This window comes from Populus nigra, chromosome 4, assembly GCF_951802175.1.
Source record: "Populus nigra chromosome 4, ddPopNigr1.1, whole genome shotgun sequence".
NCBI classification, from domain to species: domain Eukaryota; kingdom Viridiplantae; phylum Streptophyta; class Magnoliopsida; order Malpighiales; family Salicaceae; genus Populus; species Populus nigra.
Window position 1 is genome coordinate 538,909 of NC_084855.1, and position 15,857 is coordinate 554,765.

The 15,857-nt window shown below is 30.8% G+C and overlaps 1 protein-coding gene across 2 annotated transcripts; it reads left to right on the forward strand.

Moving 5' to 3' along the window:
- Window positions 1-992: 992 nt before the first annotated feature.
- On the forward strand, window positions 993-5,429 carry LOC133691510 (probable serine/threonine-protein kinase PIX13). 2 transcript variants are annotated; one of them, XM_062112046.1, is made up of 7 exons: window positions 993-1,301; window positions 1,397-1,761; window positions 2,595-2,730; window positions 3,151-3,287; window positions 3,378-3,501; window positions 3,872-4,296; window positions 4,688-5,429. In XM_062112046.1, exons 1-7 carry the CDS (start codon window positions 1,097-1,099, stop codon window positions 4,709-4,711), a joined length of 1,416 nt encoding a protein of 471 aa, XP_061968030.1. In that variant the 5' UTR covers window positions 993-1,096; the 3' UTR covers window positions 4,712-5,429. The 2 variants fall into 2 exon arrangements, with proteins under 2 accessions (XP_061968030.1, XP_061968029.1); XM_062112045.1 differs by having other exon boundaries at window positions 994-1,301; window positions 3,872-4,341.
- The last annotated feature ends 10,428 nt before the right edge of the window (window positions 5,430-15,857 follow it).

Below are 15,857 nucleotides of genomic sequence, written 5' to 3' on the forward strand. Positions count from 1 at the left end.
AACTTTCCAGTGTTTGATTATATTATGAAAAATGAACTGGAAAATAACTTATTAATATTTTATTTTTTAAAAATTTATTAAAATAATAAAAAATAAATTTTATAAATTAAAAAGTTGTAAGATTATTAGGAAACTACTCCTACACTAGTTGGAAAGTAATTTTTCAAAAATTATTTTTTAAAAAATAAATATGACATAAATAAACCTAGTTTTTCCAGATCAATTAACTCAATTTATCCATATAAACATATCGCTGGGTCAACTTGTCATACCGGGAAAAAAAAAAAAAAAAAAACTCCTTAGCGTAAAGAAAATATATAAAACAAACGTTCATGACTAAAACGTTGCTTCCACAAAATCTTGAAAATTAACGAAGTACAAAACAAATCAATGGTTAGACGATGAATGTACGTCGACTATCTATTGGTCCAATTGCCTATGCAGGTGATTGGTCGGAGTGATGCAATCGCCATTGACTTACGATGGAGTTGCGTGTATTTTTTAATATATTTTGTGTTTGAAAATATATAAAAATATTTTTTTTATTTTATAAAAATTAATTTTAATATTATAACATCAAAATAATTAAAAAATATTAAAAAATAAGTTTAAATTTTTTTAAAAAAATTACAAAACATACATGATCTGCAAAGATAAACAATATCTTAGTTGTGTTATGTATCTATTTATTTATTTTTATTATAACAAAAGAAAAAAAAATTTAGTATATTTTTTGGGTAAAACCATTACATTATAAATGAATAACCAAAAGATGACACGTATTCATTTCTCTTTTCTTTTATTTGAAAGATATTTTATTGAATTTTATATATATATAATTTCTTTTTATTTTTGTAGTGATTCTCTCATCGAAGTTCAACAACACAATCAAGTCTCTATATATTGCTTTCTCTAGCTAAACCTAAAACATTTACTAATTACAATACGCACATATTGTAAGCAAATATAATTAAGAAGAGGTGGGGGCATCGAAGGTAACAACTTAAACAAGGAACAAGAAAAGAAATGGAGAGTGCAAGAAGAAAAAGTCCAGATGCTAGCAACAAGTCTCCATCACTGAGATATTTCTCTATCTATGTTACTTCTTGACCCTTTCTTCTGCCTTTCGAGGAACCAACGCAACCAGTTTATCATTTCATATCCAAGGCCGGCAGGCCGGCCACAGCACAGCTCCAATCCAGAGACGATATCAAAAATCTCTATCCGCATGGGAAATTGTTGGGGAACTACTCCTGTCACTAACCATAATAGCCCCACGCCTACAAAGCCTTCTACTCCAGGTAATATTTCATTGATCATTACTTTTTTTTCTTGGATTCTTTGAGATTTGAGGGGGGTTTCTCGTAAATTTTGGTTTATGTACGTGTTAATGCAGAAACAACATGGAACCACAGCAAAGAAAATGGACTGGGGAGCAGAAGCAGCAGCCAATGTAAGGCAAAAGAAGATGACAAGTTTGGTATGGGTATGGAAAAGAAGGGAAAGGATGAAATAGCAATGATTTCTGCAGCTGCAAGTGGACAGATTATATTGGCACCAAAGCTGTTCACTCTAGCAGAGTTGAAAAGTGCTACTAGGAATTTTAAACCTAATACTGTGCTCGGGGAAGGTGGATTCGGCAGAGTTTTTAAGGGTTGGGTCGATGAGAAGACTTATGCACCAGCTAAAGTTGGTACTGGCATGGCTGTAGCAGTCAAGAAATCAAGCCCAGAGAGCTCTCAAGGTCTAGAGGAGTGGCAGGTAATCCCCCACCCCCCCCCCCCCCCCCCCTTCTCTTTCGTTTCCGCACTCCTTCTACCATCGACTAAAGCTGTTTTCTGATATTGGCTGGACACGCATGACAACCCTAACTTGATTTGCTTTCAAAAGTTCATACTTGGCCGTGTTCACGCATCATGTTGCCTTTCCATTGATCTTCATATGACGTTCATGCTGACATCTCAAATATTCATATGAATTTTTGTTTTGATTTATCTTAGTTTCTCGAACGATTGAAATATTCTTTCAGGAAAAACTCATATAGATCCATGATTTATCAATTCTCAATTAGGTTAACAACTAATTTAATTTTTAGTTGGATCCCTAATTTATTAGAAATCCTGGATTGATGTGTCCCACATCCATAATATAACTATATTATGCAATAAAACAATGGCATTTTGAAGAGAGAATATAATAGAACTATATATAACAATGCTTATTTTCTTTACAATGATTTTAGATCATAGAAGGGCCATCTTTGACTAATTAATCATGCATTCTTTTCAAATGTTCTAGTTACAAGAAAAATAAAATAAAAAAGTACGGACTCTTGAAAGAAGAGAAATCATTGTTCGATGATGAAAATAATTAAGTCAATACACCTAAAAAATCATATTTTATATTCTAATTAGAATAAAATTTGTAACGATCGATGGTGTCAATCCTTGACCATAGCAGAAAAGATAAATATATTAAACTGTCGTGAATTTAAAATTTTGCATCACCAGTAGTTTCGTTAATGTTGACCAGTTCTGCTATCTCTTTCGCAAAACTTTATTAATTATATATGTTGATTTTGTGCGTGGTTGCAGTCTGAGGTTGAGTTCCTGGGGAAATTGTCTCATCCAAACCTTGTCAAACTCTTGGGTTACTGCTGGGAGGATGAACATTTCCTCCTTGTCTACGAATACATGCAGAAGGGGAGCTTGGAAAAGCACCTTTTCAGAAGTAAGACCCCACGCATAATATTAATTTTAATTCTCGGAATAGAAAAGATAGAGAGAACAACAAAGATATATTTTCATGTATATTTTTTATTTAAAAATATAAAAAATTCCTTTAAAATTGCTACATAAACAATTTTATTTCATGTTTTTATCTTCGTCTCTTTAATTCAAGTATATTTTTGTTGCTTTTGTATTTTTTTTGTGTACCAAGACACTAACACAACACAACTTATTTAATTTTATCTAAAAATTCTTTTTGAAAAAAATTCATGTGGGTTGTATTAGTTAGATTTATTCGTTCAACGTGTGAGATTATTCTAGAAGTTAATATTGAAAAGAACAAGAAGAAGCAAGATTGGCGTTTTTTTTTTTTTGTCTGAATTAGTTTCACCGATGACATGATAAATTGTGGTTATTGCAGAGGGTGCAGAACCACTTGCATGGGACATTAGGCTTAAAATAGCCATTGGAGCTGCTCAAGGTCTTGCCTTCCTCCACACTTCTGACAAGAGCGTCATCTATCGAGACTTCAAGACATCTAATATATTATTGGATGGGGTGGATTTCTTTGTATTTTTGCTTTTTCCAGAAATAGACACGCCCACGGCCCCATCTTGACTTGACTCTATCTTTCCTTTCAATTTCCAGGCCTACAACGCAAAACTTTCTGACTTTGGGCTGGCGAAATTAGGTCCATTAAATGGCGACTCCCATGTTACAACAAGGATCATGGGCACATATGGTTATGCAGCTCCTGAATACCTTGCCACTGGTAATTACCCCTTCCCCCCCTCCTAATATTAATCAAGAGTAAATTGTAAATTATTCCCTTTAGTTTTTAAATTAATTAATCAGCTTAATTTAAAAAATAATTGATAAATCTCTTTCTCAATACTGTTCATGCTTAATTTAATCTTTTTTATTCTAAAGAACACCTTCCTTTCTAATCCATCTTTTCTATATTATTTTTCCCTTTCTATTTCTTAAAATAACAAGAAAAAATAAGTTGAAAGGGATTGTTTTTAAAATTAGAGGGATTCTTTAATTCTCTTTTACAAGAGATTAATTTATAATTTATTATATTAATAAAACATTTGACAAGAACAGTACTGATATCTAACAGTTACAACAAAAAATTACAGGTCATTTGTATGTCAAGAGTGATGTGTACGGGTTTGGTGTTGTGCTCCTAGAATTGCTGACGGGCCTAAAGGCCCTCGACACCAATCGGCCGAGTGGACAGCACAATTTGGTAGAGTATGCCAGGCCTTTTCTCTTAGAGAGAAGAAAGCTCAAGAAAATAATGGATCCGGGTCTTGAAGAGCGGTACCCTTTAAAAGCTGCAATGCAAGCAGCTGAACTGATACTGCGTTGTTTGGAATCTGACCTGAGAATTCGACCATCCATGGAAGAAGTTTCGGAGATCTTAATAAAGATAAAGGATGTGAAGGAGAAGCCCAAGAAGAGCAAAAGTAGTTGTTCCGATGGAAGTTATGCAAGGAGACAGGAAGAACGTTCCCGTCATCAATCTCCACTTCAGCCCAGACATGGTGGCACTGGTTACAAGGTTCGAGCCTTCTCCTCAGCTTAGATCGGTTCAAGTCAATGGATGGTGCGCCCTGGCAATTATATATTTTTCGTTACTCACGTCTAGTTTTGCTCTTTTATTTTGGAACACTCTGAAGGTGTACCACCTCCATCTGCTGCATGTTTATTAACTGTGTTGTAGAGGTCCAAACTTGTGTAAAATTTACTCGGCCCAGGTGCCTTGTTATTTTGCATTATGAAATTTTTTTTTCTGAGTTGGACTCTACCGAACCGAAATGACTCGAGATTCAATTCGGTTTGTTAATTTTTGAAACTGGACCGAGATAAAAACCGAATAATTTGTCATCTTCTTTGAGCCCGGCATATTTATCCAAATAATTCTGACAAAGTTAATTTGCTCCTTGAAAAAGCTTGGAAAGCAGAGAACACAATGATTCCGAGTCTCAGATGACAAGAGTTCTGAATTCCAAGTACAAGATAAGAATGAAAGGCTCTTGTAGTGGACGGGACATAATTAGGCCTAGCTTTACAGATTAACTACAGTTCATGTCAGCCCAGCATCGTCTAAACTATCATTGGCAGTGGCAATGTCATGCTCAGGAGTTATGGGCCATCTTTACTGGAGTACTTGATGCTTCCCTAGCCAGGGAGTTGAGCTATATTCATAATTCAGAGCTTGAAAGATTGTGGAACGAGTGCCTTGTTGTGGTCCATGCCTGATGGAGAGACATTTCTAGCTAGCATAGATCAATAATACTCTGGAAAGATGGTAGCTACAGCTTGACCCATGGAAATGCTAATGCTAAAGTCGTGGTGTTGCTTTCAGGCTCCCGCCAAGCCATTTTCAGCCACGAGGAACCCCGATCGACAAGTCAAGTGGATAGTGATGTTTGTTTGCTGACACTCTTGGCTGTGGTTAATGATGTTTGCTTACACTCTTGATCTCTTGAGTTTAAATTTTGAAAGTATAATCTAGGAAAACTAATTTCCTAAATGCGCCTTGCTTATTAATGTAGAAGATGTTTGGCATAACTTCATAGCTTGCCCTTGTTTTTGTTTTTAGTTGTTAATTTTACTCACGTGTTTCCATTTCAGTTAGTGTGATTTTGTGTTATTTAATCTTAGTTAATTACAAGCAATGATTTAAATCTATGCAAATCATATATTAGTTTTGAGTGATTATTATTATTATTAAACAATTTCAGTCAAAAAAATAAAGTTTATTTCCGAGTTTCATGTATATTATAAACGTAACGAGAAATGGTTGACAGATATGAGTTAATTTTCTTAATAATTCTATTTATTTTTTAAAAATTTTATCTCACATGTGCTATTCATTACCCGTCGACACATGCTAGATTCAAAGCAAACTTCTTCTATCTCTTAGAGTCACTTAATATCATATCATTTAAAAATAATATTTAATTTAAATTAAATTCAGTAACTTGTTTCAATTAACTTGAATCAAATAATATAAAATCACATTGATTAAATTGGAAGCATACGAGCCTAATTGATAACTAAAAATAAATAAAGGGGCAAACTATAGGATTAGGTCAAGATATTTCCTTAAGATTTAAATTTGAAAATCTAATCTTAGTTAACATTTAAACTTGATATTAAAAAAAGGGGGGGGGGGTGTTATGGGAAGGCCTGGGCCTTAGGTCACACACCCAAATAAAGTGGTGACTGTTTAATTCACTTTAAGCTGTAAAATCTATAGTTTGCATGCACATAAATATGCTATGTAAGTTAGTGCTAGGATTAATTAGCATAACACCCATGCTTCTCTTCTACACGTGAGACCTCAAATTGACTCATAAGATATGATTTGATTCCAGGCTAATTAATAATAATTAAACACAGTAATCACAGTTAATTAGAACTAGAAGCATGATTCCACATGCGGCACGCTCTCCATTGCTGGCCAACCTTTTCTTCTTCTTTTTTTAATCTAAGATGGCAGTGCTCTCTTTCTCATGATGCTTGGTGTGTATAAAAGGGATCTTCGTAATCTTCTTTCTTAGTGGGGTGGTGACTGCGGTGGACCCTTTCGTCGGCGCCATTCCATGCTAATCATGACTACATGATGAAGAAGAACCCATAATTTTCATTATATTTTCTTTCTTTTTCCAAACCAATGTTATTAAAACCGACTTTTATTATATTTTCATTTTTCTAAACTAGAATTATTAAATTCTATCCGCAAGTTAACATTTTAACTCATTAATTATTTTTTAACTTGAGTTGGATTTTAAATTAAATTATATAAAAATTAATCATACATTGTCCATTAATCCTATCGAGATCCAAGTATTCGAGCTAACTAGTTAAATAACTTTATTCTAGACACTAAGTTTTTGCTCCATATATCTTCATCTTCGACTATAATAGAAAATATAATTGAGGTTTTTATAATTGTTTGGTTCAAACTTTCAGAAGGCTGGTCCAAGGAAGGATGAGCGATTCATTGAATCTTGTCCTTAATTTGATTGAAAGCTCTGTATCAAGAAAAAACTAACCTTAATTATTCAATTTTGCCTCTGTAAATATTTTGGTGAAATTTAATGCTTCAATATTAGTTTGCTGCTTTAAGGGTATCGCATATCAACCAATGCTCAAGAGCATCATGGACTAGAAAGCAGACAGTAGTGTCTTTTCTTGTGGAGTCAAATGCTTAATCATGAGCTATAAAACGCTTCTCCACGTCAAGAAATTCCTTAAATGGCGAAATGATCAATCCAACTCGAGCATTTATCCAGATATTGTAATTATATTAACATTCTCTGAGTAAATATTTGGGACACCGGCCCCTTGTAAAAGGGACAGTGACCCTAACTAAAAGTATTTTACTGACAGAACTGGGAAGAAAATTTCATGGCTCGAGATGAACAGGCCAGTAATTATCCCTCGTTTCATAGCACAAGATCCCAGAATTAGTCCTTGGATCTAGAAACTGGATGCCTCGCGAGGCCTGTAGCCTGCTATCTTGTCAAAGGACCACCTTGCATACCCACACTTGTTGCCACCTATAAACCACAGCAGACACTGCTTACTTGATGCTCTAATTAGAAGAGCTGGATTGGAAATTGAGAACTGAGAGCTCAGTTATTAAACCTGGCTCGGTTTCTATTCTAGTTCAAAAGGAAGTTATTTTGATGAACTTGGTTAAATTGATTAATGCGTGACTCGTTTTTTGAGCCAAGTTATGGCTAGGCTGAGTTTAACAAGTTTTACTCACGAACAAAACTCCATTTAATTAGTTTGTTTTTGTATATCAAAATATAATCATACGTGACTAAAATCAAGTCTTGTAGCGAAAAAAAAAATTAACAATAATAGTAAATGTGAATGATATACGAGTAACGACTATGATAAAAAAAGAAAAAAAAAAGTGGAAACCAGCCAGAATTTTCGTGGTGTTGATGCAATGCAATTAACAAAAACCTTTAAAGTCTGTGGGAATTTCATTCTAGCTCAAGACATAGTTAATTATTGTTATTTAGAATTGCTAAGGTGAAATTATCATGTTGCTCATGAGCAGAAAAGAACGAGGTCTTGAGGGTGGGGTGTTTTAGTTTTTTTAACTGGTTTATTGATTATTAAAAAATTATATGGGGGTATTTATATTTTTTAAAATTTAAATAAATAATTCCAGTACATATAATTGGGTGAATGTATTATTCTACATGATTGAATATTTTGATATACATTCATCTCTTAATTTTTTCAGTTTTTTTCTTAGTTATTGTTAGAAATTTTTTAAACATGAATAGTTATTAATTTATTTGATTAAATATTCACATAAACTTTTAAATTTAAACTTTTATTTTTTATATCAAAAATATATATATTAAAACAATCCACATACCTAATTTTTAATATATATATATATATATATATATATATATATATATATATAACCCCCAGGAGAATCATGGAGAATAAGCCAAGAGGATATGTAATGCGAGGAAGTTCGTCCAAATTTTATGGACAATGGGTCTTACATTCATACTCGAATACCCACATCAAATTTTAATGAGGGGGGTCAAAATTATGCTAAAGTCAACAAACCATTGCAGACCTACTTGAATAGTCCTCGAGCTCAAATTCAATGCACGAGCACTCAATTTTATTTTTTTAGATTCATACGGGTGTCTAAATCAGCTTGCATGTATGTGTAGCTACAAATACCTTCTTCATCTTGAAATTTTAAATTATTGATTTTATATATTTTTTTATAATGTTCTAAAATTCGATATGCTCACAAATATTTAAATAGTAGTTAATTACATATTCATGCCAATATTATCTTATCTGAAACTCATGAAGTAGATGATTAATTATAGAAGACCTAACACCTGCAAACCATTCACTTTTAATAGGTTTTAGAGGTCCTCGTGTAACAAAACAGTAATTTTTAGTAGGGAATTATAATAAATGCTAGAATGACCTTTAAGTTTTAACAATGTGCATGTTTGTTCTTGTTTTATGATAAATGTTCTAAAAATTAAAGTATAAATATTTGAAAAATATAAATTATGAACCATTTATCTAAATAATTCAAGTAATATTTATAGTATTTAAACCTTATTGTCTTAATGGAGTTAAATATTAAATAGTTATTTTCTTATGATAACATTAATAAAGGATAAATATATTTTACACGTCATCAATAAAAAATAAATATATTTTACATATTATTAATGAGATAGAAATGTAATAAGTCATCGGTAAAGGTTTTATACACTTACAGGTGTAGGGAAACAAATATTTAAGACATTAATATTATATATTAAGAGTAAATAAACAAAGTCTTACACCCCTAACTCAAGTTTATAGCGATCTCCAAATCAATTGAGATTAGCATGTGGCAAAAGCCTAGGAATAAAGGGTCTAGTAACTCGTTAGATCCATGTTCGTTTGAGCTCAACATGTGGTCGGATTTGTGTTCACTTGAACTCACATGGACGAACCCATATATATTAGGTAAGACAACTTACCAAACCCTCCGATCAATGAGTTACCATCCTATTATTGATTTTTTTAGATAGGGTTTTAATTTTTTTCACATAGCATAAAAAATACTGATTCATCCACTTTTAATTTAATAAAATGATGAAAAAAAACCTTTTGTAGCCACTTTGCCTAAATATAGTTTTTTAATAAAAGTGTCAACGAGAATTTAAAATAGAAATACAGAATATATTGATTAATCAACAATTTTTTAATATATAGTTCGGAAAAAACACATATTACACCACATCATAGCATAAAAAAAATAAAAAAAGTAGCCCACGACATGACGGGGATGGAAAAGATTTGACAAATTACTATTTTCAGTCAAAAGCAAAAAAAAAAAGAACATTTATATATATATAAAATAAATAAATATATACATCACCAAGTTACAGCCTTTAACATCGTTAAGCATCTTTATTCACTGATTGAAAATAAAAGGCTTATAATCACCAATCATTTTTTGTGAATTTCCTAATCTCCCACCTGTCTCCAAGCCACATGATCTACATGCATGTGGGACTAAAATACAGAAGAAAGAGTCTCTAACATGACGTGTCAGAAACATTCATGAATCGCTGATCTAGGCGTGTCCAGAGTTACTAGAATGGCTATGCGGGTTTGACATTCTCGTACAAAGGCAATCGATGTGTGTGCAGCAGGCCGCCATGCTTGAAATCTAAGCAAGCCAAGCCTGCTTCAGAATTTACTGGGAGCGGAAGCAGCAGCAGCAGCTCCCTGGCTGGTCAAACAGTGTAGGGCCGGTCTCTGTAGGATGATTTGCCCATGGACCCCTGTTTTTCCATGTGAAAAGAAAGAAGAAGGACGGGCAGCTAGAATACTATACTGAAGTACACATCACTATCAAGCATTAATGCCACCTTAAAAGGAGAAGAAAAATTCGAAGTCACATGTCATCTGGTTTTCTTTTTTCTTTTTTGCTAAATCTTCTCCCCGGTCCAATAATACCGATGTATTTTGTATTGTATTTATAACGTTTTCGAGTATTTATATCAGCCATACGAATTATTTAACAGTTCGACATCTCTTTCTGTGTTACTCAAAGAACTACCTCAAGACTTTAAATCTCATCAAATTCTAATTCTATGTCAATGAATCACAAAATTAACATTTCAACACAGTGTTATCACCAGGCTTAGCAACTGCTGATGGGGAAAAAAAAAGGGTTTCAAATCTCATCAAATTCTAGTGGCATTTGAGGCTATCTGGATCAAATTGGTTGATTTTTGTACCAAAAAGTCAGCTAGAAATGTGAAAATAAACGGATAACTATGTGTATAAACAGCCATCTGGATATCTAACAGTACTCTTGACTCTCTCGTGAGAAAGCTCCATCCATACACACATGCAGAATCTGCATTGAGCCAAAAGTGTCTCTGTGGGAGACAACACAACAACATGCATGCAGAACGAAAACCTCGATTTAGCCCCTAATATATCAAACTTATTATTATTTGAGCTCCATACATTTCGATTTCATCTACATTCATTGCTCTAAACACAATTAACAATTAAATTAATTTCTTCATCCATCCACTCAAAAACATTAATGACAATTGATCACGAGTGTTTTTCAATCTGCACATGATTTTCAGGAGCTTCCATTAACTGCATATATAAAAATAAACTCTAGCATATTTTAAAAAACAATTTCAGTACCAATTTATATTAATTTTTTCTTCATTTTACTTTTTGTACAAGCCAATAAAGTTAATGGTGATTTTTATTTTAAAAAATATTAAATTGATATTTTTTTAGTATTTTTCAATTATTTTGATTTACCAATGTAAAAAAAATATTTTAATATATTTTTAAATAAAAAATATTTTTAAAAAATACTGTACACTATAATATAAAACACTATCTAAACAGAATATGCCGACACTGATTTTTTTTTAAAGAATTATTAGGGATTTATCTTGATACTTCGAACTACAGCACTCAACAAAGACGATGGACGGGGGGGTAAAATCATCCCGTCTACATGGATTATATTTAAAATAAAATTGATAAGATCAAAAGATTGAGGACTTATTGGTAACTCGTTAAAGATTAAATTTGAGTTTTCAATATATATACATACACACGTACGAATAACGTAGGGCAGTTTTGCACGATCGAGGCGTGGCCCGGGCTCCTCCAGCCATGATAACGTCAGATGAGTAGCAATCATGACCTTAAATGGGTCCTTGTCTTTTAACATAAAACCGAAGAAAAAGTCCATGAAAGCCAACAGCCAAGCCAGGGGCTAGCGAACTCCACCCCGCAGGTGTGTTGTTCTCTTTTCTCTCTCCCCCTTGGGTCCAGCATCTAGAACCAGTGTTTGGTGGACCCTCACCATCACCCTCAATCATCATTATTCCCACCCACTAATAGCCCAACTCCCTGGGTGTGCCACTCTAGCCATTTGTCACTCCTACTCGCCGTTGTTGCCCTCCTCATGCTCATCACATTTATGGTGCTGACGTTTCGCTATCTTTGAAATCTTAGATAAATATTTTTTAAAAATATTTATATTTTTAAATATATTAAAATAATATATATTTTATTTATTTTTAATTTAATTTTGATAAAATCATTTTAAAACGATACAAAAATAATAATTTTTAAAAAAAATTAGCACCACACATATGATAAAAGGTTTCAACAACAAAAAATAAATTCCTCTAATTGATCAACTATCCGTAATTATAAGGCAAATAAAAATAGTTAGATATACTATTTTTAATTCTAATTTGACCTAACCTAGTAGGTTAATTTAATGATAAAGTTAAGCTTTGTTTCAATAAAAATAAAAAAATAATATAAAATAATATGATAAAAATCTTGAGTTGATTTATTACTTGGTTAATCTTAAAAATAACTTGTTATTTTTTTTAAATTAAGGGAACTAACATATAAATTACTTGCTCATGAGCAGAAAAAATTACAATGCAGACAGAATAAGTATTATCTTAAAGAAACAAAATAGATAATAAAAATTAAATTCATAATTCGTTAAATAAAAATATTTCACCAAACCTGAAAAATATCTTTTTTTTTTCTCTAGTCCTGGCGTCTATCTCTTTTGAAACATTGCTATCTAAGGGAGAGAAAAAAAAGATAAATGGCAAAATATAAAAAGACAGCTATGATTGAAAGTTATTTTCAATATTTTTTGTAATTTAACTAAAAAAAAAACTTTCAATGTGGGAGTAATTAAAACAACCACCGTAGGTCACCACGTGGTTTTCAACCTCGTTCATTGACAAGCCTCCCCTGTCATTTAAAACAACCTCGTTTTACCAGGTGATTCCATACTTTCGTTTGTTTGAAATTATGGTATTAATAATAATTTAAAATGTTTTTTTTGTTTAAAAATATATTAAAATAAAATTTTTTATTTTTAACAAATTATTTTTAACATTAATATATAAAAAAAATTAAAAACATAAAAAAAATTATTTAATTTAAAAAAAAAACATAATTTTCACCATGTTTCAAAACACATCTCTAGTGGTGCCCACCGTAAGGGAGATAGAGGTTTTAAGGTGAAGAAGGGCACTCGTGCACTTGTTGAAAAACACCACCCATTGACTAGAAACTGGTAATGAAATAAATGTGAAAGGACAAATTTGTCTTTCTAATTAGCTGACGCGGCTGGGATGGGATAGCTTTGTCCCGTTGAAGAGGATTTTATATGTTGATGTAATATGTTTTTTAAATATATTTTTTAAAAAAGTATATGAAAATAACTTGTTTTAATATTAGTATATTAAAATAATAAAAAAATATTAAAAAAATATTAATTAATTTTTTAAAGCAAAAATATCCAAATACAATTAAAAACTAAATATCAAATAAGTAGATATAATCTTGTAGATAACATATATTACAGGTGACTCTCTAAATTATATTATTTTTAAATTGTATTTTTTTCTGGAATGATGTGAAATGAAATAAATCACAATGTTTGTCAACATGGTAGTAACTTTTATATCCTATTTGTTTTTGTATTTAAAAAATATTTTAAAATTAAATATAAATTATTTATTTTTTTCAAATTATTTATTTATGATTTTAAATTATTTTGACATGTTAATATTAAAAATAAATTTTTAAATAAATAATATTTTTTAAATATATATTTAAATAATAAATATTTTAAAAAATAATCACAATTATAATACTACGGCTTTTTTAATATCCCAACAAAAAAGGGGGAAGATTCTTTGCTCGGGTTAAGTCCTAGGGGATCATTTCGTAAAATTCTTTAAGATTTTTTACAAGTCTAGATGGGAGTTTGAAAACTTTCAAGACTTTCTATGAACCTCACCGTTTGCTTTATCCTTTCCTTTTTTTTTCTTTCTTTTTTTTAACAAACTGGCAGTTTTTTAAAAAAAATTATGAACTTTTCTTATACATGTAACAAATATAATATATTTGTTAATTTATACTAATTTAAGTATCATAAACCCCAAAATAATTAAAAATTTATATGTATATTAACTTTAGAGTCTAAAATCTTAAGGGATTGATAAAGATGTGCATAAACTGAAGCAAATATAAAAAATTTCCATCTAGAATATACTTGAATTATTCTTTTTTTTTCAAAAATTTTTCAAAAATAAAATATCCAAATCATAAAATTATTAAATATAGTATAAATTTCAAATTTGAAAAATATTAAGATATTGATATTTTGGTACTTATTGACTATAACTAGTTTTAAAGAAAGAGATAAACATAAAAAAAAATCCATATTCCACTAAAAATATCTCAATTTAAATGATTTTTCTCTAAGAATTCGATCTTTTTATCTATTTAAAGTGAGTTTCACATAATAACTAATAAAATATCAGTAAAGTAACTTTATTGGCACCACAAAATTACATGTACAGATGATTAAAAAATACTCTGTAAACACAGAAGTAATTTTCCATGTGTTATATTAAAAAATAAAGACTGCTAAAATCTAGCGGCTACGAGGCTATTTGTTTTTGTGGTAAAAAGTATAATGCGGTGTAATCATAGTCAATAGCTGTTTGAAAAATAATAAAATATTAGTTAAAAATGTGGGATCCATATAATAATTATGGCTTAACCGCAGGTTCATCAAAATCATGTCATACCTATTTTTCATGTTCTCCCTGACTTGCTTCTCATCATCCTTTTATTTCTATTAGCAGCTTACATTTTTTTTCCATTGATTTTTTTTTTTGAAACTTGTCATTGTTTTTTTATTATTAACTTGATACAGCATGAATTGAACTTGTCATTGTTCTTTTTTTTTTAATTTTCTAATATCTTAAAAATATCAAAAATATTTTTTTCAGGTATCGTGTTTTATTTGAAAAACTAGTGTTTAACATTATTCAATAGCACTATATAATTTATTTCGTGATGTAGTAGCAGTAGTTAAATCAACAATATTTAAATTTAAAACCATCAATATTAATTATATTTTTTAAAATTATTTTATAATCTTAATTTCAAAAGTATTCTTAACCAAATACATTAAATTATTTTTTGATCAATCTCAATTTTAACCATAATTTTAACCAAACATATATTTTTTCAAATCAATCTTAATTAAAAATATTTTTTATAAAACAATTTTTTTTAAATTATAACCACAACAATAACCATAATATCAAACACACTCTGAGTGTCTTAATTTCTGTTCTGGACAAGCGTTCCACGATTGGTCTGTAAGGGATAAACATGCGGTGAGCAGCGATGACCTAAAATATATCCCCTTATTGATTTCTGGAGTTTGGCAAATCGCAACACGTGTCCCATTCACCCACCGCCTTGCCAGCACTAAATTTCAAGCTGAAAAAATGGTTCACACTAGGAGAAGTCGAAAGTGCAGCAAGCAGACAGTTTTGCGCCTCCAATGCACTCCTTTTTCCGTCCATGGAGCCTCATTTTCGCCTGTCAGAAAATCAGCCAGTGGCCTGTTCGGTTCACACGGCAACCCTGAACCTTATAAAAGTGGGTAGAAAACAACAAGATAAAAACAAAGAGGATAGGAAAAAGGGAGCCAGTGAAGATTTTCTGGCACGAGAAATTCACTTCCAATTAAAATTAAAAAAGAATTTCCTGTCAATTTCAATTTTGGTAGGGAACCCAAATTCCATATCGAGAGTTTAATGACGGCTTGGCAGTCCAATGCCGCCTCATCAATTTGATATTACTCGTGTCACCCTTTAGCATTTCGTTACTGTACCATAATAATACTTGTAATTAATAGAGGGTAGTGTTAGTACGCTAAAGTGTGATTATAATTGTTTTTTAAAATATTTTTTATTTAAAAATATATTAAAATAATATTTTTTTATTTTTTAAAGATTATTTTTAAAATTAATGTATCAAAATGATCTAAAAACATCAAAAAAATATTAATTTTAAAATAAATTCAGATTTTTTCAAAAGCACTTTTAAACGTAAAAACAAATAGAACCTTAATATATCCATGTATTTTTTATTTCAAGAGTATAAAAAATTACTTTGAAATTATTTCAAATATATATTTGTTTCATATATATATTTATATTT